The sequence below is a fragment of the Manis javanica genome, chromosome 3, assembly GCF_040802235.1.
Source record: "Manis javanica isolate MJ-LG chromosome 3, MJ_LKY, whole genome shotgun sequence".
In the NCBI taxonomy this organism is placed as follows: Eukaryota; Metazoa; Chordata; class Mammalia; order Pholidota; family Manidae; genus Manis; species Manis javanica.
In genome coordinates, this window is record NC_133158.1 from 78,336,606 (window position 1) to 78,359,650 (window position 23,045).

Below are 23,045 nucleotides of genomic sequence, written 5' to 3' on the forward strand. Positions count from 1 at the left end.
GGCGGGGGTGGCTATGTTCATGACCATCAGAGACAAAATACAGAAACATAGGGATGTGAATGATTGAGGACTGCCTTGTCTAGGACTATAACATAATTTCCAATACTGAAGTTGACTGGAATTCTGATCACCCGGAACAATCGTCTTTTAGCTGGAAAGGGGAGAAGTGTATCCATCCCTTAAGAACTATGCCTTGTTTGGGGGTTCTCAGTTCTCGGACTGCAGGATTAGAAAGGGTTGTATTTTCCTAACGCTCTATGATTTCTTTTGAAATCCGGGCTGATTTCTGAACACCGACCTCTGTTTACTTCTCAGGAATTATTAATGTTGTTATGCTCAAGAAAAGAAGGCTCTTTTGCAGGGAGGGATTATTCTGTATATATAATTAAAAACAGAGACAATTTGTTGCATAAGGACTTCAGGGTATATTGAGTGAATAAATCATTTTTTCTATCCAAAATCCATACAGCAATTTAAATGTTGATTTATAAGATTGAATGAAGAACTTTGTCACTACTCATCATTTTCATGTAAATTTTAAACTCTTAGCTCTGAGAAGAATATATTTCTCCCTATAATGGTCAATGGATTTTTCATTAATGCATGTTTACGAAGTAGGATTATTAAAACAAGAGGTATTCTGCTTAAGTGAGCATAACTTTTTTTTTTCAATGGAATGGGTAAGGAAGGAAAATGTAACTGCTCAGAAAAAATTTCTCATGGCTCTCTTCAAAGAAGCAGTGAGATTTCCAGGTAGAGGTGTCAGACTGAAGGAAATGAGAGATTAGGTAAAGGGCGTATAGTGGGAGCTGTGGCCATGGGTGAGGTCTCCAAGTCAGAGAAATTGAATGAACTACGTACTCTTACTCAGAGGGATTATTTGGAAAAAGAAACATAGCTAATAAAACTCAAGAGGTGCATTTATTTAAAAAATCATTCTTAGAGGACTCTGGAATATGGTAGTAATTATATTTATGCTGTCTTTTGAATAGAGGGCTATAGTGAAGCAGATAGAGAAATATTCCAGTATGTTTGGGTCACCAAATTTAAATTAATATTTCTCCAATCTAATTATTTCTGTTACTGCAAGATAAAATGTAAAAGTATCAATATATGTCTCTAAATGTTTGGTTATGGTTTATACATGATAAGATACATTAATAATTTCAGTGGTTTCTAAAAAGGTTACTGAGAGGAAATTCATTCGTTAATACAAATAAGGAAGGGTAGGACAGTGTGCTCTTATCATAAGCTATTTGAGCAAAGAGATACTCCTAACTTGACATTTCCTTTTAAAAGGTGGAAAATTATTTGGTATCTAATGAGTTTATATTCCTTTAATTTCTACCCTCTAACTTCCATGTTTTTTTCCCCTAACAGCAAGTATAGCCACTTCAGAATCTCCTAAACTTATGCCGACTCAAGTTGACCTTGAGTGGTCTGAGGGAACACAGTAACAATGGGATCGGTGCAAACCATTGCTCGGGTTTAGCTTTTTAAAATTCATTTATTTTTATTGTAGAGCACGCCACCATTAGAGCTCTGCCGAAGGTTTCTGTTTCTAGTCAAGGTTCAAGAGAGCAAATAAAGCACTGGGAGCTTTTTTGGTTTGAGTGACTCATTGCCTTTCCTAGCCTTCTCACACTCTCCTGTTTTGCCAGTTCCCTTTCCATGCAGATTGCTTTTCCTTTGGTTTTCCTTTGTGGTTAAACTAACCAGTAAAAACCCACATTGGTTTTGGTTTGTTTTGTAAGCAAAATCCAGGGTTTTCTTGAAATCCTAGCCACCTACAATATCCCAACTTGTCTGCTTCATCCAATAAGAATTGTTTCCTTCAAATCAGTCTTTAAGCTTATGATGACATTCAGCTCTTCAAGCTTGTAGCAGACTGGAAACAGGAAAGAGTCCTCCAACTACAAGCGTTTGTTTTACATATTCTCTGACGTGGTGGATGGAGCTGATCTCATTGCTAGCCACAAATCCACGAACAAGTTGTATTTGTTTTGTGCTGCGGTGAGTGGCATAGAAACTTGCATGACCCTCAGCTTTTTTATGGAACATGTTTATACCTTTATCTATAACACCTTAAGATTGTCAGAGAGAGAAAGTCTTGTCAGAAGATGTATTTTCTTTTAACAAACACTGACTTTAATATTTCTATGCAGGTGAATTGGATGCTTAACTGATGGGGCTCCATATCTACTTGGTCTCAGTCTCAGGAGCCCCAAAATGCAGATTTTTCTTTATAAAATTCAAAAGACAGCATTCTTTAACCTTTGTAAAGCTAGAAATACTACGAGTAGCAAATCTTACTTTTGCATATTTTTTAGGTCAACTTTGTAGAAATTAAAATTGAACTACAATCTTGAAGTTTCAAAAGAATTTTTTGTTTGCTATTTTCAGATGTAGATGCTTTTTTGATATTTATTATATTAAATGTATTGATACTATTTGCTTTCCCTCTCTCCTGTAGTATCAGAAGCATCCAGGCTCCTCCCCCCACGCCGCCCCTTCTTTAATGCCCGCGCACGCCCACACTCGCAATTTTTACTTTGCTGTGTGTACTTCAATATGATACACCACTATAGCTTTGCCATTCATCTGTTATCATCTGTTTCTGGAGTTCTTGAGAAACCAGAGTTCTTTTTTTGGTCATAGACATACTAATGAATAATACCACATCTCAGGAACACCTTGTGCTATTATGCATTGCTTTCAAAATAAATGAAAATTTTCTATCTGCATTATTTATTATTTTTTCTTAGTTGCTAAAGAGTCACTACTTGCTTCCCCCAAACTTTCCACACCCCCTAGTCCAGAAGTGTCACACATAACCCGGGGAAATATAATATAAAAAATGTACAAGTGGCAAAAGTATTTAAGTTCTGTCAAGCTGTTCAGTGAGTGCCATGTTAATTAACTTACCTTGTAAGATAAAAAGTCGGGGATTCTTCACTTTTACTTGTCTCAAAAATTGAGACTCATTTTCTTGTTGGAAGAATTATTTTGTTGTGTAGAAACCTATTAGATAACATTTCTTTTAAAAGCCTATTAGACTATAGGCTTTTAAAAAAATATTGGTATTGTAACTAAACAATATTCAGCATGAAGAATCATTTACTTACTGCCCATTTGAATGACATTGGAGGGTTTGCTCTCTATCAGAATATTTAAATAATATTGTTATTTAATTTATTCAGTGTTCCATGAAATCTTAGACTGCTTTTTGACTTCTATTGATTTACTAACCAAAATTGTCTAAATTTCATATGTAAACCAGTTTCTTGACCAGCAAGAGATGCTAGTAAATATGGGGAACACCATATGAACATTTGTGGCCCTTTTTAGACCACAAGTTCGATTCCTAATTTTTGTGAAAAAAAATACCAGACCCATCCAGGCTGAAAATCATCCAAAACTAACAGAGTTCAGACATGGTCACAGGCTTGATGGGTCTGTTACCTCTTCCCACTTCCTTGGATGAACCTGTTGTCCTGACCGAAAACACAATGTCAAGGGACAGGGTACTCCCAGCACCCTCGGAGAGGCAACTCTCACCTGCTTTTAAGCTAGTATCTTCTCAGGCACTAGGAGAAGTCTTCAGAATATAGGATAGTGGGGAAAATAGATAAAAGTCAGCAGTGCAAGTTAGAATTCTCAATTCTTATTTTCATTGTGGTTTACGGAGAGGATGCGGGGTGAACAAGCTTCACTGTCATAAGCCACCAGAACTTGACTGATTACTGATGAGAGAATATTTTTTATGGTAAAGGACATTTAATTCCCAGCTTCGGTGGTGCTTTTCAACGTTGCCTTTGGTAGTACTTGCTTTTGTGACAGCGGTGGAACCTCAGACCCTACCTACCACCATCACAGTCCACAATAAGGAATGAAGTTCTGTTCAGTGAGTGAAAAAGAATCATCTGTCTTCAACACCCTCTGTGTTCAGCTTCATCCTTAGCTTTGTCTTTTTACAAAATTAATTTCGTAATTGTCCTTCAGATCTTTCTTTCAGCCATTTTTGCCGGAAGACACACCCTCTGCCTGTATCTGACTAAGCAGAAGCCCTGAGACGGCGGGAAAGGCATGCTGATTTTGATTTGACCCGTTCTTTATTGTCCCTCCTTCTATCTGAGGCATGTGTCCGGAGCCTGTTTCAACCAGACTGTTTCCAGAAGAGGACCGTGGCTTCCCTAGACATATTTGTGCTTTCACTTTTGGAAAGTTTTTCTTACTTTCAAAACTCTAACAGTTGCAGATTTCTTGAAAAACATTATGGTCTTTCCAGATCGAAATATCCTAATGGGTCAACTAGGCAATTCATTAAAAGAGAGAAACAGAAAAATGAACTCCAATCTTTATAGCTTCTTTTTCTTCAAGAGAGCAAAAAATGTGTTCTGCTGGTGCCATCTTAGCCAATGACCCATATTTTCCCTCATAACATCAACTGTTGCTTACTTTATTGCATCCACATCTTCCAGATGAGAATCGTGCCTTTTTTTTCCATTTCTCTTTCCAGACTTCCCTGACCGACCACATTTTTGTTGATTTTGTTTAAAAACACAGGAATGTATTGAAGTAAAAAAGGAATTTGTGTGGAAAAAAGTTTCATCATTTATATTTGCTCAACTTAGTAATGAAAAATTAAGCATTTTTCATATATAAATAGATTTCATCATTTTTCCTTTGATTTTGATTCCTTCCTGATGATTTTTCATGCACTCTTAGGACCTGGAACAATAGGAACCAAACCTTCAACATAAAATACCTAATGTTTAAGCAGCTATTAAGTGAGTGCTGGATTGTTCCCTGCTTTCCTGACGACCGGATCTTTATTAACAGGCTCACATTAACCCAGTCATGTCTCTTTGTGTGTGTTCTCTGTTCTTCCAGAGAAAAATTTCAAATCCTATGGTTTTATAAACTATGTCTCATTTTTGAAAAGTTGCCTTCCCTGAAATAATTTCTGAATTTGAAGCTTTTTTTTAACATGTTGTTGATTTGCAGATTTTTAAGTGCTGAGTGAGAAACTTCCTTGCGAACCTTATGACAAATAAATGTTCATTGTTAATGCTAACGGCTTCTCAAAAGTAATTTTTTTCATGTTCCTGTTGAACAAGCCCCTTCAAAAATTTTAGAACAGTGTCTTCTGTAACTTGTACAAACTTCTGAGTTTTCCATCTGAAAATGGAAAAATAGGAAGATATCTTGAACAGTGATGATTTATATATTTTTGATGAAAAAATCATTCAAGACTTCATTTAACTGGGTAAATAAAGATAGAAAGTTGCAAAACAGAAGGGCACATATGCACAGTAAATGCAAGGGCTTTAATGTGTTTCTAAGATACATGTAGTACTGATTGTCACTTTGTAGAGGTACCACTCCTGTACTAACTGGCTAATTTTCCTTCTTCAGCAACACCAAAGACCAAACGACCAGGTCGTCGCCCCCGCCCTAAAGCCACACGTAGGCCAGATGTGCCCAAGTCCAAACCTGGTAAATGTATTGTTCAGGGTTCCAGCTAACAGAGAAAGTAGAATATAGGAACTTTTGATACAGTAGCTACCTACAACCTAAAATAGCTAGGCTTTAGGAACCAGGATAGTTGATTTTTATATTTAATATAAAATATTTATATTTACATATAAACATTTAATATATTTTGTATGTTAATATAAATATATGTTAATTTACATATTTATATTATCTATAGTTGTTGGAAATAGCAAGTTTTACATCTGATAGTCTGACAGCTTCCATTTTATTAAAACATTTTTAGGCTTTGTTTTCTGAATCTGGGTTTGTAATGAATAGAAGCCTGATTTAATCTATCTGGAATATTTAAAAAGTGGTTTCAGCATCCACCACTAGGCAGCACTTGAGAGGCTGACCTTGTGTTCTTCCTTTATAGGAACATGTTAAATAAGTATTCATATTTTTATTGTAGTTACCAGTAGTAAGATGGCCCACTGAGTGGATTAGTAAAGTAGGGCACTCTAAAAGCCTTACACAGGATGCATATTTGTGGCAGATAAGATGTGGGAAAGCAATAGGGAGAAGAAGGGTAAATGGAAAAAATAAGAGGAAAAATCACTTTCAGAAAATGTACACAGTTTAAGTAAAGATATAAGTGAAGATTGAGGAGTAACAATTCCTTCCTCAATATACCACTTCTTGATATAACTAGTGTTTTTGGTTTTTGCTTCTATAGCTGTAGAACCTGCTACAATGCAGCCGGAGCTCTTGGTGCCCACAGTCGGTAATCCTGTCCCCTGATTGTCACTTCTTTTGCTACTCCACACCCAGGCATGACCGCAGCCCACCACTGTCACAATTCCACTCCACGCTTCCTCTCATGCTTCCTATCTGGGTCTGAAGAGCCTGAAGATAGGAGGCTGCTACAAGAATCCTTTGTGCTTATCCAGGGAAAGTCTGTGGTCTTGGACACAACTTCTCGATTCTTCTCTGTCCTTCCATCATATGTGCTGATCTTTCTCAGGGACTTCTATACTCATCCTGGACTGGAGAAATGGCAACATTTTATTCCAGTGCCATGATTATCACTTTATTTACTTAATCATTCAACTTGTAAGCCTTTTCCCTTTAAAAAGCTGCATGAAATAATGGCTTCTTCAACTTTTCTGTTTCTCTAAAGAATGTTTATGTATATGTTTTGATAACAGAGGCACAAACACTGCTTTAGTTTAGGGTCCAGTACAAAAATAGTATGATCTTTGTAACATGAGAACATTAAAAGGCCTAAACTGGTTTTATTGTTTTTAGTCCTGATGCTGTTTGATTATAATTATTTAATTATTCTTTCTCAGCATTCACAATAAATCTGTCATTGCATCACTTTAGAAAATTCCAGAAATCAGTGCCCATATAACATGATGTATAATTTAACATGTTTATGGATTATCAAGCAATTTCTACCTTGATATTTTTATGCTGAAAAAACTATCAGTTAAGAAATACAACTAATATACTTGTCATTTATGAATTTACTTCTATTAAAAAAGAGGTCTTATTATAGGCCCTATTACTTTTGCTGAAAAACATATTTTGAGCCTTTCCTGAAGATTATGCCTTTTGAAAAAATCAGTAGTAATAGACACATTTTCCCTGCCCATCCTTCCTATGCCCCAGGAATTAGTTCTGTTGTATATTCGCTGAATTTATATAGATTCTTTGCTCAAGCATGTGTGTCCTTATGTATGATAGTCACAGGCATGACCATTCTGCTAATTTTAATACCTTTTTCTTTAGCGTCAAAACCATCCAAGAGACCTAAAACCACACGTAGACCAGCTGTACCTCAAATCCAGCCTGGTAATCACTACTTCAGTGCCTTGATCTATAACTAGGAAAACGGTGTGTAAGTAGCATTAATCTTGACATTCACAACTCTGCTATAACACTAATTTTAGCACCTTTTTCTCTTCAGATTCAATACCACCAAAGCAATTACTTCCTAAACCCAAAAGCACAGCAAAACCAGATATGCCACCAACTACATCCGGTAAACACAATTTCCAGTGTTTTAGTTTAAGAAGCTTTTTCTTTGGGAATGTTGTTGAAAGTATTACAGTTTCTTACATAAAGTATAGAAACCTAAATACCATGGCCTTGTTCATTCTCAAAGTAGCCACGCTGATGTTTTATGTGTTGAATGAACAAATCAGTGTGTGGGAATTTTACATCTGATCATCTGACAGATTCCATTTACTTATAGCATTTTTAGGCTTTGTTTACCGAATTTAGACTTGTAACGAATAGAAGCCTGATTTTTCTGTATCTGGAACATTTTGGAGCAGCCACCACTAGGTGGCACTTGGGAGGCCAGCCTCGTGTTCTTTCTTTTTAGAAGCATAATCAAATTTTGGCTTTCTCTAAAATACTTTACTGGCATTTTAAACAGTAACTATTAACTAAGTGATTTCCTACCAAATAAGATATTTTATATAATGGTTCTGAAAAATTCACCTGTTTTGCAATTGAAATTTTCTCGTAAGTTTCCAATTAGTATAAAATTCTAATTTACTAAGAGAGCATCTCTTGTAATTAATCAGCCTATCAAAAAGGCCATTTATATCAACTTAAAATAAACTAAGTTTAGTACCCTGTGAATTAAGCATCAATGAGTACCTAAAAGTTTTGACTTCCTTACTGTAATTACTTATATCTGTTTATTTTTTATGATGCAGTCTTTGAGCCTATTACATTTGGGACTGAAACTCCCTCCCTAACCATAGGTAATATCTTCCCTCTTGGTCAATATTTCTCTGAGCTTGCCCCAACTGTTCTCTCTCATTATTTGTTCTCTTGGGTAAACAACTGCCATTTAGCACCTTTTACATTCATTTCCAAAAATTGTTCACTGTTTTCAACAGGGACCTTTTTAACATTGTGAGGCATTCTTACATCTGCTGCTCAGCTTATAACCCCTGAATGTTGTTTTTTCTTTGATTGCCTTCAGAGCTGGTCAGATGCTTATAGTACTTGATGCTGTCAGGAATCACAGGTCCTCTGTCCATCCATCCTTCAAACCAGAAGATATATGAGATCTCTGTTTTTATGTGTGTATAATTTGTGGATGTAGGAGGAGAGTGATGAAAAAGCTGGTGGGACCTTGAGACAATATGTAATTTGTCTCATTTTCAAAAAAAGTCCTTCCTTCCTAGATTCCATACAGTTCAAATGCAACTGGACCTTTCTGTTGACAAATTCATCTTGTGATTCTGACATTCCAAACAAAATAGGGAGTCTCCTTTTTTTGTTGTTTGAAGGCAGTCAGCTTTGAATAATGTTTCCAGTCTGTCATCCTTGCTTTCTCCATCTCTTCTGTCTGCCATGTTTTCCAGTTCAGAATGTTCTCAGACACGGCTTAGGCCACCTCTACACTGTGATGTCTTCGACAGACAGTGAAAGGCAATCTTCATAGAAATGCATAAGGGATTTTTGGTGATAGGATGTTTTAATGTTACATTTAATCTTCTGGATTTAATGAAAAATAGAAACAGTAATTTAAAACCAAGGAGTTATAAATCTTAATTACTTTCCTCTTCATAATATAATGATTTCAGATTATAGAAATATAGGAATTACAGAACTATCCAGACAAAAAGTTGAGTTATTATTTTCAGACTTTGTTCTTAACATCTCTGTTCCTCACTTGAATAATTATCTCCTAATTATTTATTTGAAGTGAATAAAAAGAGAGAAATACTCAAAGTATCACATTTACTGTGAAGAAAAGACACAAGTTTAACCTTTGCATGTCACAGATCTCCAAAAAACAGACTGATTTAGAAAATTTTTAAAACTTCTCACTACCACCACCACTCCTCAAAACAAATATGTATAGTGATGGTGAAAGCCTTTCAACTACTAATAGAAGTTTTCATAATAATTTTTCAGAGTAACTAAACATACATATCCTACAACTAAGATTTTTTTGAAGCCAAGTTTTGCATATAGTCGGAATGAGATAATTACACACACACAGACTTTTCATTGTCCTCATAGAGATGCAAAATACAAAGGGTATGGCTATTTTGAGATAAATGAATACTAGCATTTAGCCAGTTATTGGAGAGCAAATGTTATTTTTCCCAGAGTTCAGAAATGTTTTTTAAACATTACAGGATTAAGAAGATTTATTTTCAGGTAATTTCCTCCCTTTTCCTACGTTTCTTACATCTCCAATGTTTATTGTATTGCTTTTGGTCAGTTTTGGCCACAGACGAACCTGTAACTCCAAGAACTGAGGCTCCCTGGACAACATTAGGTAATGACCTTTCAAGTCTTTTTAGCAAGTGTGTTTTCCACTCCTTGTCTAGTCTATTCCTTTACTGTCTTGGTTAAAGGGTTTTCTCTTTCATAAGATTTTCTCATCATCCTTTCTTATAACTCAAGTATATTCTTCATTTTGAATGTATTGAAGATGTTTAAAACAAGTTCCTTGATTAGACCATGAGCCTGCATGCAGTAAGTGCAGAGCATCTATCTTCCATATTATCCAGCTCTATTAATGCCTATGATTTTTCCTTATTTTATTAATGGCTATTTATGGAGGCTGTGATTCTGTTTAGGATTCTGTAGTAAAGCTGAGTTTTAAATACAATCAGAAGCATCTGCCCCATAAATGTCAATTACAGTGTGGGCATCAGCAGGAAGTTGTTTTAAGATATGCAGAACATATTAATTGTCTATCAGTGATTTTAAGAAATGAAATGTACTTATTCTAATAATGTTTAATGGGAGATATGCCTAAGGCCAAGTAATTTCTAAGACAATCTCCCAAGAGCAGGTGGTCCTGGGTCCCTCTCTAATGTGATTGAAGATGCTGTGCTTCTGAATTCTCTGGAGTCAGGATTCTCTTTGAAAATCTGACACCAGCCACAATAATCAAGTTTTCAGACTATTAAAATAGTGTTATCTATTTTTTCTCAAAAGAACTATCAATAGATACCCCCAAAATTTTTATGCTAATAGACAGCAAAGAAAATCCCAAACTAAGACACAAATTTCTCAACTCAAGAAAAACTAGCACAATTTTTGAAAACCTAGAGCCATGTATAATCTTTTCTTGAGTTTCTAGAGTCATAAGATGACATTAACCAGTTTCCTTTCTTCAGCTCCAAAATCACCACAACGAACAAGACCACGCCGTCCACGTCCCAAACATAAAACCACGCCGAGCCCAGAGGCCCCTCAGACCAAAATAGGTAAATACCACAGGTCCTGGTGCCTGTGGACCCTGTCAGAGGTGGTACTGCGGTGGCAGTTTAACTGGTCACCTCATAACCTCTGTGACCCTAAAAGGTGAAATTCCAGTCACAAGTGCTCCAGTCGATACCCATGACTTCCTCACACTGCTTGGTATCTCCTTGTACCTCTGTATTTGATTTGCTTCTCCGACTACTTGGTTACGTTTTTCTCTTTGATTCTGGGTCAGCAAAATTTACCTAGTTAAGTATCTAATTAGCATATTTAGTTCAATCAGTCACACATTAAGTGCCCACATCTTACTAAGTGGCACATTAGCATCCTTAAGTTATAGTTTAGAAATAACAAATGACTTAGTTGGAAAAGGAAGCTATGCCTGTATGAAACTGTTCACAAATAGATAAAAAAGAATACAGGCAAAAGCAACATATTTATTTATTGAGTTTTACCACTTGTTAGGCACATAGTTGATTCTTAAAGACATGAAAGATCCACAGGCTGATAAGTGTAACGTGGACCTTGATATTGGTACAGTTTGTAGGTGTGTTGGAAGGATGGGCAGGAATAGCATCAACAGGAGGAAAGGGCTGTATGTGTGGGTAACAACGGAGGTATAAGAATTAGAAGTGAGGCTTGATTATGAAAAAAGAGGAAGACAACGTTCACTCAGCTGGCACTCAAAAATTTTGGTCAGTGATGCTACTTATAGAATGGCCCGTGAAGAGCACCTGACTTCAATGACTGGGTTTGAGCCAACTGGCCACAGTGTACTCTACCCTCCCAGAGGCAGGCATCTTCTCTCCTGATAACTGAGAGATGCCCTCAAGTCATTCACAGTGAATGACACTCTGTATCTCGTTTATCTATGCCTTTGTTTGAAAAGAGGTCTTGTTCTTTTTCCAAAGTGGACTCTGAACAAAAAAGAGTATTGTCTATTTTGGGTATTCATTATAGTATCTGCTCAAATATATCACTTACTGCATTTCTCATGACACAGGGCTTTATTGTCTAATATATATAGTGTTATAAATTATATTTTACATTCTTTTCTCATATTTATTGTTATTAGATGCCTTACATAATAATTAGATGCCTAAAGATTTTTCCAAATAGGGTTTTCTATTTTATTATCAGATAATATAAAAACAAGCAAAACATAGCTAGCCATGTGGAGATATTAAGGATTTACCCATATAGTTTCATACCTTCACCTCAGAAATTTAAGAGTTTTCCTTTTTGGCTACAGAACCAATGCTCCACTGGTAAAATTCATTTCTAAGAAAGTTTGGTGACTGTTCTCATAAAAACATTTTTTTAATTGCGTTTGATCATTTCTTGCTGCAGACTTTACACCTGTTACTCCTGGAACATCTCTAGGTAATGATGCTTCTTGTCATTCAGCAAGTGCTTTTTCTTATTCATTGTCACTTACCTGTGGTGCCATGTGGATGATGTAATTTGTTGTCATCCTATTACAGTATTCATTTTACCATATAAAAGGCTTTCTTTCTAACAAATGCATATGGATTTAATTCAAGGCAGCTCTCAGCTTGAAATTGCACCATGTCAGTCAATCTCTATCTAAACATTACTGTTTGTTAGAGCTGAGGTCCAAATATCATTCTCCATATATCTCTTATTTAGACTGCCAATACAGTATCAGTTATGATACAGTTAAGCTCCTTTCAGATCTTACTTTCTATATTTCAAGTTCTACACTACCTTTTTTTTCTAGTTTGTTGGTGTTTCAGTGAAATTACCAAGTGGAAGATATGCTCAAGCCTAATCAATTTAAATTATAAGTGAATACTATGGGTGGTTTGAACTTCTCTCAAACCATCACAGTTTAGCAGTGATTTGTAACCAGTTTTGGATTCAGGATATTTCAAGAATAATAGTTCTTCATCTTTAATTTTAAACATAACTGTTCATATAGTTTTTAATCTCTGAAGAACTCTGAATTATAAAAGAAAGCCTATTAATATTACCTCACAAAAATTCAAACCAATGTAACAAAGTTCCCTCCACTCAGAGGAACTCTGGACAAATTCTAGAAAGCCTGGAGCCATGTCATATCCTCCTATTCAGAGTTTGTGGAGCCATCAATACTATATTAATCCTAAATATTTCTTTCTTTAGCTCCAAAAAAACCAACAAAGAGACCCCGTCGTCCACGTCCCAAACCTAAACCCACACCCCATCCAGAAGTACCTCAGATCAAACTGGGTAAATATGTGCTTTCTAATTTAAGGAATCCAAGCAGTATTTTCCAGTTGGGACCCTAAATACTACGTACACAATCAGTTCCCATCCCACATACCTCTTAAGAGTAAAAGCTTCTAGTTAGTGAGGAGAACATGAGGTATCTGAGTACCTTGTGCCTTCTGCATGGGACCCTGCTCCATCAGGGCTTACTTCTTACTATTTGATTCCATTCACGTCTTAAAGTAAAGATTTTTACTATGTGCATTTTTACTATGAGCCAACATAACCAGTTCAAGTCAGCTACTTTCATTAATCCCTTCTAAATCCCCATAAATGTATTAGCAGCTGTGAGATACACAGAAAATATAAGTAGCTTTCATTTACCACTCAGTTTGTGCTATAGCTATAAACAAAAGCTGATCTGTCATAAAAGATAGAAAATAACAGAAGGCAGTATGTTTATACAAATGTCTATGTGTGTATGTATAATTTCTCAAGTGGTATGAATGTTATATGTTAGGAGTCTGGTAAATATTTGGAGCAGGTAAAGATCCAGGATAATTAGGAAGAAATCAGGATAAGTAAAGGGATGAAGGAACAAAGGCTAGCAAGCAGGGAGTGTGTTAAAGTTGGCATCCCAGAAAGAGGGTGAGTTGTGGATGTTTCCTGTTGAATGGACCCATAGGATGAATTACAGGGGACCTGGGATGTCTACTGCAGAGCTTAATTTGATCCAGTAGCCTTCAGTAATCCTTCTGCACAGGACCATACTTTTTCTGTTCTTAGAACTGAAGATGCCTAGTGTAATATAATACCACACACTGAGAGGTTATTACTTACTTTATTATATTAAATGTCATTAAGGTCTGTTTCCACTACTTAGTCTCAGTGAACAGTCTCAGTTTCCTTTTGGCTATCTGTTGTATGTGATGTGGACAGAACTTAGGGTGACCCTCTATTCCCCACCCCCATAGCTCCTGCCTCTTGGTGCTAAGACTTTGTATAAACCATTTTTTTCCCTCCCTGCACTCCCTGTGCATTAGAAGCCTTAGAAGCATGTATTTGTACTGGTAAGATTAATTTTCTGATATTTCATGCATTCACAAAATCTCCTTGGTTTCTTTTATTACTTTTGATCAGTTCCTGCCACAATCTTTGAACCAGTTACTCTTAGAACCGAGGCTCCAGGAACAACACTAGGTAATGACACATTGTGTCTGTCAGCATCTGCTTTCCCTGCTCATTTCCATCACCATCATAACCCAGCTTCTCCTGCTTCACAAGACTTGTATGTCATTCTCTACTGTCATTTATTTGCCTCTTAATGTATTGAAGAGTATTGAAACAACTCATTTTTTTTAAGAGAGGTGAGTAAACTTAGTATACATATCTGCAATGTAATGCATTTGAATTTGTGGCATCTCACATCCATGTAACCCTCTAATTATATTCATATGTCTGAGTTTCAAACATAATCAATGGTGGTTGGGGATGGGAGTGTCTATCCTTGATCTAAGCTGAGTACATTGGCACAGCTATTATCGTGTGACATAGTTCTTGTGCAGATCTAAATTCCTACATTTTTACTATGTGCATGATTTTGTTTTTGTTTTGCCATTTTAGGTAATGATGTCTTTTTTCACTAAGGAGTGAAATAGAAAATACACCCAGGGCTAGTAAATTTAAATAATAATCATCATCATGGCAAGATTTGGCCTATGAGTCATGGTTTGTCAATGATAAGCATAACATCACTCTATATCTTCCCCCCCACCCAACCACCACGATAACTCAATAAGGTTTTGGAGCTTTTTTCATTCAGAAATCCCTGTGAGGATCTCCTTGATATAGCAACTCGTATGTTTGTGTGGTTTTTGCTTTTCAGAGTAATATAAATGATATAAAGATGCAGTTATCAAAATAGGAGCAAATACTTCAAACTGAAAAGAAAAATTTCCTGAAACTCAAGAAATTATAGCAAGGATAATTCTACCCAGAGCTTCTAGAATTAAAAACTCTATTAACCTGAGGTTTTCTTCCTTTAGCTCCCAAAGTGCCTCAACGACCTCGTCGTCCACGTCCCAAACCTAAAACCACACCACGCCCTGAAGCACCTCAAACAGAACTGGGTAAATGTGTAACTCTTGGTCAAGGAAGTCTGGCAGCCCATCTAAAGGGATCTAGAGAAAGTGATGGGCAAGGCGGGGTCAGCAGCTGCTTCCACTGCAGAGAAGGCAGTGACACCACTGTTGGAGAGGAGTCTTAGCTGGTGGCCAAATTCCCTGTCCTTTGTGAACCAGAATCTTCTCTCTAAAGGTCTAGTTAATTGACTTGTCATTCAGTTCTATTCATTAAGTATTATACGTGTACAGTGAACTGAAACACTGTAGAATGAATATATGTTTGGGCAAATAGGAAATTATTTCTTGATAGCCATAAATGTGGTATAAGTCATAGTAAGAATTAAGGGCAGGAGTTGACAAGCATTTACTCTAAAGAGTTTTTTGCTTTTACAACCACTTAAATATGGAAAAACCTCTCTTACCTCTTATGGGCTGTATGAAAACAAGTCATGGCAAGATTTGGCCTATGAGTCATGGTTTATCAAGCCTTGGTTTAAAGAAACTATGAGGGTGAGCCAGAGTAGTTAAGAAGGACTTGAGCATCAAAACCACTATAAGCTTGGATGCCTGGAGTAAGCAGGATGGAGGGGTACAGAAAAGCAGGGCATGTGGAGGCCAGTGAGAGGAGGCAGAGGCTTATCAGATGGATGGAGGCTTTCAGGTTTCTAAGGGTCAATCAGAGCATTTCACTGGGGTGACTGAAGCTAAATGGGCCCAAAGGACCATTTCAAAAAGAATTTTGAATGTGAAACTTAGGAGCTGAGTTTCATGTGAAAATCTTCAGTCTCATAGATGGATGGCTTCCCTGGGCATTGGACAGAGGGATACCCTGTTGTAGCTCACACTGAACGGCTGCCCCTTACCATTCTCTCTTAAGTATCCTTGTTGGAGAAAGCTCATGGTCTCTTTCCAAAGATGAGTTCTCATCAAGATGGGTATGGCCTACGTTGGTACACTATTTAGACTAGTATCATCAAAGAGTGAGAAATTTCATGGGACCTTCACAGGAATAGTTGCCTGAATGCAAAGACAGTCTCGCCTGTGATAAATGGTACCCAAGTGCAGAGATGCCAAGTCTCTCAGCTCAGAAGGTTAAGTGTTCACTTTGTACTCTATGCACTTCATTTCTCTGTCACAACTCTTTTTGAAGTGGATGTTGTGAGATTGTATACATGTTTAACATTTCATTGTTTTTTAAATTATTTTCGGTTCGTTCCTGCCTCAATCCTTCAACCAGTCACTCCTATAAAAGAAGCTCCAGGGACAACATTTGGTAATGCCACTTTCTGAGCTTCAGCAAGACCTTTTCCTGCTTCTTGTCAAACTCACTCCTCTCTGCACCTTATGAGTTGAACATGCATAAAACAGGTTACCACCTGAATCTGATTTGGGATATCTTCTGGCTCTGTAACTTACTTAAACATATTTTCATGCCACCTTAACTTTTGGCTTAATCAGAATTCTCTGTTAAGGCAAATTTCATCATGAGAGTACTTGATCCTAATCTATGCTACCCAGGCTCTAACAGGGTAGTTTCTTTATACTTTCTTTATCCTGTGTACATCTATTTTATCTGCCTGCTTTTTGCTATTTTGTTCACATTTGGGTAATATATTTTCAGTGAATTGGTTAACAGATAATGTGATCAAGGCCAGTAAGTTTAAATAGTAAGCCTTATCTGTAGGATACATCTGACTCAACCTCCTGAAACACAAGAAAACCTATTAAGCTTCAGGAAACTGAAAGAATTTTTTAAAACCCTATAATCTGCAGAACCATAAACTTTAAAGTAACTAAATATTACCTTTTCCATCTCCAAAAAAGAAAATCCCAATGGACATTCACAACACAAACTTAAAACCACTCCAAGTCCAGATGTACCTGATACTATACCAGATAAACTCGGGGGCTTGGTTTCAGGAGCCTGTTGTCAGTTGGAAATGCAACCCACATGCTCCCTAGGGAGGGAGTCATAAAGAGTCCTTCTCCTTCAGGGTTGGCGGTGAGTTCATACCTGAAAGAGACATAATTTTCCCTGTAACTGTGGGTAGTTGGTGGCGAAATATTTTACTTCTCATTCTGTAGGTTACTTGAACATAAAAAAATTCTCCTGCAGATAAAGCCTACAAAATGAAAATAAGGCAGAGTGTTTTACAAATTCAAGACTTTTCCTGGGTACATAAACATCAAGTACTAGACACATTATGGAAAGTCTCAAAGAAGTAAAAAATAAATTTGGGCCTCAGTAAAACAGTAGAAGAGTTTGGGCTTTGACATCACATCAGAATTTGCCAAAGCAGAGGCATGAGAGCCAACAAAGACCTAAAAATGGAACATGTGTAGAGCCAACCAGAGGGGGCAGAGATCCTGTGTCTTCTAAGTGTCAGTCAGGGAGATTTTGCTGATGATTCTGCATTTGGATGACATCATGGGAAGTTGAAGGAGGGCTTGAATGTCTTACTCAGGAGTCTGATGTTTTTCTTACAAGCATCAAAAATCTCTTTTCATACCGGATAGTTCCTTGTACTGAGGGGGCGTGTGCCTTACTGGACACCATAGAGTAACTGCCCCTTAACCAGTCCCCTTGAGTGCCTTTGTTTGGAAGGAAGTCACCAGATCTTTCTGAAGCTGAGTTCTCCTCAAGATCACCCTAGCCTTTTTTGGTTATTTGTGTAATGGACACTTGGATATTGAGGAACTTTTCTATAACCATAATTTGATAAACATACATGTGTTCTTCATTTAGCAGCCATAAAAGTGCAAGGGAGTTTTTCACGTGCTTTTTGAAGATGGCTAGAAATGCTTAAGTAAATACCTACAAGTAACCTAAAGTTAACCATGTTAGATTCAGATAGTCGGGCACTAATTAGAGGAACTGCGGTGCTAAACAGAGACCAAAAGTAATGCCCGTCTCATGAGGCGAAAAAGCCCCTAACTGGAGGTTAGCCAAGTCTGGGCAAAATAACTGGTTTCCCTTCGCATTACTTTGCTAGGGCTGCCATAAAAAAATACCACAGGCTCAGTGGCTTTAACAGTAGAAATCTATTTCTCATGCTCTGAAGGCTGGAAGTCTAAGATCAAAGTATAAGCAGGCCTGACTCCTTGGCTTGCAGATGGCCACCATCTTGCTGTGTTTTCACATGGCCCTTCCTCTGTGAATGAGGGTCTCTTGTTTCTCTCCCCCTTCTTATAAGGACATCAGTCCTTTTGGATTAGGACCCCATTCTTATGACCTTGTTTCCTTAATTGCCCCTTTAAAGGCCTTATCTCTCAGTATAGTCCATTGTCAGTTAGGACTTTACCATATGAACTGTGGGAGACACAATTCACTCCACAGCACCCTTCATCTACAAAGTCAGAAAAAATATTCTAGAGGCAATGTTTCACTGGCGAGATTCATTTTGAAGTGACTGTTTTAGCTCTTCATACATTAAAATATCTCCTGTTTATTTTATTACTTCAGTTCCTGTTACAGACCGCGAACCCATCACTCTTAGAACTGAGACCTTTGGGACAACATTAGGTAATGACCCAGTGTGATTCGCTGAGTGCTTTCACGGCTCATTGTGCAGTCCATTCAGTCTCCCTCGTCTGGCTTTTCTTCCTTCATAAGATGGTCACTGTCATCCTCTGTTGTCATTCAGTCACTTCCTTGATCTGAAAAATACTGAAGCCTCTTAAAAACAAGTTTTCTGTTGTTTTTACGAGAGCAGGCATGAGCTTAGGTCAAAACATTTACCTGCTGTGTGTCACACTGAAATTGTCACATTATCTCATGCTTCACTGAACCATGTTCTCTGTTAAAGCTGAGTTTAAAGCAAATTGGGGTCTATTTCCTGTCTAAGCCAATCACAATAACAGCTATCCCTATGCTCCTTTGCACATTTGTTTCTAGATTTTTTTAAAAACTGTTTGCATGGTATGTTTGTTTCTTTGTTGGTGCTCTAAGTAATGATGTGTTTTATTATGGATTTAACAATAGGAAAACCCAGATCTGAAATTTTAGGTTACAAGCCTCTTCCCTAGTGTGACCCTGACCTCCCCCTTCCCTTGCACCAGAGCTGAGCAGTCATTCACAATCATTTTCTCTCCAGTGAGGACCTCTCTATGACTACCCAATTGTAAGAGCTAATCTTCTTGACTGACTAACTCAATTATATACATGAGTTTGCCCCCAAAGTACTCTCAATGATGGAAAGAAGACACATTGTCAAAAAAGGAGTGGAAAATGTAAATTACAGACAATTTCCTCAACTTTAGAAATATAAGAAGTTTTGGAAAAACCTCTCCAAAGTACCGAGAGCTGTAAGACCTAGAATGACACTGGGCTTTTCTTTCTCCAGCCACCAAAACATCACAAAGACCCCGTCGTCCCCGTCCCAGACCTAAAACCACACGGAGACCTCAAGTACCTCCCAGCAAACCGGGTAAATGTGTAGTTCCTTGGTTTCAGGATGAGCCCTCATAGCCTGTCCCAGTGGAGACCCAAAGCAGTGCCAGGCTCTTATTCTCTCTAAGAGTGAGACCATGAGGTGGCATCGGTCATATCTCCTCCACCCAGATGTCACGGAAAATAGGGCTGGTGAAATACAGTTGGTGCCAAAATACCTTAGTCTTTCTCTGTGACAGTCTTCTTTGATGTGCATTCTAGTGTATTTCTTACTACCAAATTCCATTCAAATCTTAAAGATGAAACTTCTTTTGCAGATCCAGTTCAAGTAAAACAGATTTAAGCCCCTTGGGTACTCCTGGACCAAGATTGGCAGTTGTGGTGATATGCCAGCTGTAGGGGACATACTGTATTTCTAAAACTATAGAATTGAGTACATGTTTGCGTGATACAAACATTAAACATTGATCTTGCAAAAGAAGAGTTTAGTGTGGACTGGTCTTGGACCTTGGGCCCACTACAGGTTTGAATGAATGGAAAGAAAAGTGAATAAGGCAGAAGAACTGGACATGTGGGGTGGGGGCTAGGGGGGTCAGCTAGGAAAACAGTCCAGTCTGCCTGGAACAGACTTTCCTGTTTCTAGATGGTCAGACATGGTGGCTAATGCTTCTGAATTTAGAAGGGTCCATCCAACCAACTGAAAGAAGATTTTGAGGACCTCATTCAAGAGCTTAAAAAGATATTAACTCTCTTTGATTTCTAGTTTTTCGGGGCTTAGGCCAGACAAATGCCCTACTGAGTATTATAGTGACCATCTTTATCCTGCTGTTTTGTGCACCATGGTTTGGATAGAGGTCTCAGATTCTTTTCATAGATGAGCTTTTGGCAAGATCAACATAGTCCACCTCAGTGATTAATTGTCATACTACTTCAAGCTTATAAACTGTTGTATCCATGTTTACTTAAACTTAGTAAAGGCTCATCTTAAGCTTCCATAAAAGTACAGGTCTGATCAGATTTTTTTAAGGCAGTTTCTTTTCTAATATATATTAGGTTAATCATAAAAATATTTTCCAGTGCAGAGTTTTCCATATCAGTTGAAATGCATTAGTTAAAACCCGGAAGAATTTCATGTTGATCTTTAAAGATAGTTCAAAGGCTAAGCCTAAGTCCATGATTGTAATATGGTCAAATCATCAAAGAATAGTCATCTACTTGTTTCCTCAGTAAATAATTTATTTCTTTTTCTTCATTTCTGTAGAAGAATTGATATACAAATAGATTTGTTTGGATGTGAATGTTTTAACGTTTCATATATTTTTAAATCTATTTTAAATATTATTTTCTGCTTAGTTCCTGCTACAATCCTTGAACCTGTAACTGTTAAACCCAAGGCCCTGGGAACAACATTAGGTAATAACAGATATACTGTGTTTTCAACAAGCCTTATCCTGCTTTTGTCAAACCCAGAGTCTCATCCTTCTTCATGTTGCCAGAGTGTCATTCTTTGTTTCTGTTCATTTGCATTCTTCTTGAAATTATGAAATCTCTTAAACAAACTGCCTCTTCTTTTTAAGAGAATCAGTCATGCATGAACCTACTTCACAATATTTATTTGTCATGTAACCTGTTTGAAATTGTGTCATCTCATTCTGTGTGTTGTTTTAGCAGTGTTTGTGGTAAAACTGATTTTCAAACATATGTGGATCTCTACCTCTTATCTAGACAGATAAAGGCATTAACAGCTATCACAGGGCCAAAAGGATCTTATTCACTTCACATCTAAATTTCTACCTTTTTATCTATTCGTATAGTATTTTGTTTTCTTCTATTTAGGTAGTAATGCATTATTTTAATAGTTATACAGAAGACCTGCTGAAGATTGAAAGATTAAGTTATTAGTCTCAGGTTTAGTATGTCCATCCTTTATTGTACATTAAAATTTAGCTGTGGTTTTTGACCTTTTTGTTGACCAATCAAGCTGCCCTATGAGACTTTGATTATAATTACTAATCTTTATTTCTTGAATTAGAAAGTGATTTTTTTCTTCAAAGAATCTTCTCTGATAAAAGAAAATCTATGAGTATATGTAACAGAAAACTCAAACTATAAAAAGGCAAATAGCTAACAAGTTGTTGAAAATCTAGAGTCATATTTTAGCCTCTCATAGCTTCTAGAGCCATTGGTAATAGAGTTATTTTGCAACCCAAGAATTCTCCTTCAGTTCCAAAATATCACAACAGACTCGTCATCCACATCCCAAACCAAAACCATACCAAGTCTTGAAGCACCTGAGTCCAATCTAGGTAAACACGTATTCCTGGTTTAAAGAATACCAGCCCCCACTCCAGTGGGGTCTCAAGAGTAATCCCAGTAGCTTGGAGTAACACAAGGTACAAATTGTATTAACCAGCAGTTAATCACTGTGGAGATGGCAAGAGGAATGCAGTAGGGGAGATGTGTGGGGCAACTGAGTGCCATAAGCTTGCTGTGTGAAGTCTTCTCTGTCATTGTGTATTTTATTAACTTCCATTTCTCTCTTGAAAGTAAAATTTCTTTAGAAAACTTCAGCATATTCAGTTCAGATTGGCAAACACTAAGTAAGTACCTTCAGTATCCCCCTAGTCACACTCGCACCTTTGGGAGGTACACATCAGATGTGGGAGACATGTTTTAGTCCTCCAACTGGCAAGCGTGTTGAGAACAAAGGGCTTTCCTTTACAGACAAGATAGAAGATGGCACTAGATAGCATCTATGCAAATGAAAGATTGACTTTTGCGTGCTACCAATAAGATGTGCTGGGTGCATAAATATCTGGAGCAGGGAAAGATGGGTTAAGAAAGTGGAGTCTTGAAATCACATAATACATAGATGAGTAGAAAAGAGGCAAGGAACAAAATCAAAAAGTGTGGATATAAGCAGAGACCAACCAAAGGAGAAAGTCTACCTATAATACTAGTGTAGAAATGTCTGACTGCAGGGTGGAGGTCAAAGCTCTTCTGGATCTCGTTCTGTCTGTGGACTCCCACAGGGGATCCTCAGGTGCCTGATAGAACAGTTGATGTTCAATCAACAAGCTCTCCTTTGCACACTAAGGCACACTCTTTGCTCAGAACAGAGGGACACCCAGTTTGACTCATCACACTGAGGCTTCAGTATCCTCCCAAAGATAAGTTCTGACAACACCCACCACCCCACTTTGACTTATTAGAATCAGATGATCAAAGGAAGAATAGGAAATAGTTACCTGACTTAGGTATGGCCAAATCTTAATAAATTAATTGTCTGCTTTTCTTGTTTTTAAAAGTTGCTATATAGTTTAAAAGAAGCTGTACTAGTAAGATTCATTTGGAAGTGAATTTTTTTGTTTTCTTTCATTTAAAACAATCATTTCATTTATTTTTTAATATTTTTGATTAGTTCTTACTCCAGACCTTGAAACTGTTACGTTCAGAACTGAGACTTGGGTGACAACACAAGGTAATGACACATTGTGATACCTCTTAAGTGTTTTTCCTACTCATTGTCAAACTCACTCCATCAGCTTCGTAGCTACAGGTTCTTTTGCTTCATGTAGTTCATCGTCTGTTGT

General features: G+C 37.2%; 1 protein-coding gene across 26 annotated transcripts in view; it reads left to right on the forward strand.

Annotated features, from left to right (window-relative positions):
* Positions 1 to 23,045, forward strand: part of ABI3BP (ABI family member 3 binding protein) — a 238,687-nt gene that overhangs the window by 138,839 nt on the left and 76,803 nt on the right. For 12 of the 26 annotated variants that reach the window (XM_073231729.1, XM_073231731.1, XM_073231736.1 and 9 more), the window contains 16 exons: positions 5,419 to 5,499; positions 6,215 to 6,262; positions 7,273 to 7,335; positions 7,451 to 7,525; positions 8,211 to 8,258; positions 9,737 to 9,793; positions 10,644 to 10,733; positions 12,079 to 12,111; positions 12,874 to 12,960; positions 14,080 to 14,139; positions 14,985 to 15,068; positions 16,300 to 16,335; positions 18,526 to 18,585; positions 19,406 to 19,489; positions 20,806 to 20,865; positions 22,874 to 22,933. The exons of 1 other annotated variant lie outside the window; for it this stretch is intronic. In XM_073231729.1, the coding sequence (XP_073087830.1) occupies positions 5,419 to 5,499; positions 6,215 to 6,262; positions 7,273 to 7,335; positions 7,451 to 7,525; positions 8,211 to 8,258; positions 9,737 to 9,793; positions 10,644 to 10,733; positions 12,079 to 12,111; positions 12,874 to 12,960; positions 14,080 to 14,139; positions 14,985 to 15,068; positions 16,300 to 16,335; positions 18,526 to 18,585; positions 19,406 to 19,489; positions 20,806 to 20,865; positions 22,874 to 22,933 (1,026 nt within the window). The remainder of the gene's footprint in view (positions 1 to 5,418; positions 5,500 to 6,214; positions 6,263 to 7,272; positions 7,336 to 7,450; positions 7,526 to 8,210; positions 8,259 to 9,736; positions 9,794 to 10,643; positions 10,734 to 12,078; positions 12,112 to 12,873; positions 12,961 to 14,079; positions 14,140 to 14,984; positions 15,069 to 16,299; positions 16,336 to 18,525; positions 18,586 to 19,405; positions 19,490 to 20,805; positions 20,866 to 22,873; positions 22,934 to 23,045) is intronic. 13 more of the 26 variants (XM_036998592.2, XM_073231733.1, XM_073231740.1 and 10 more) reach the window with 12 other exon arrangements.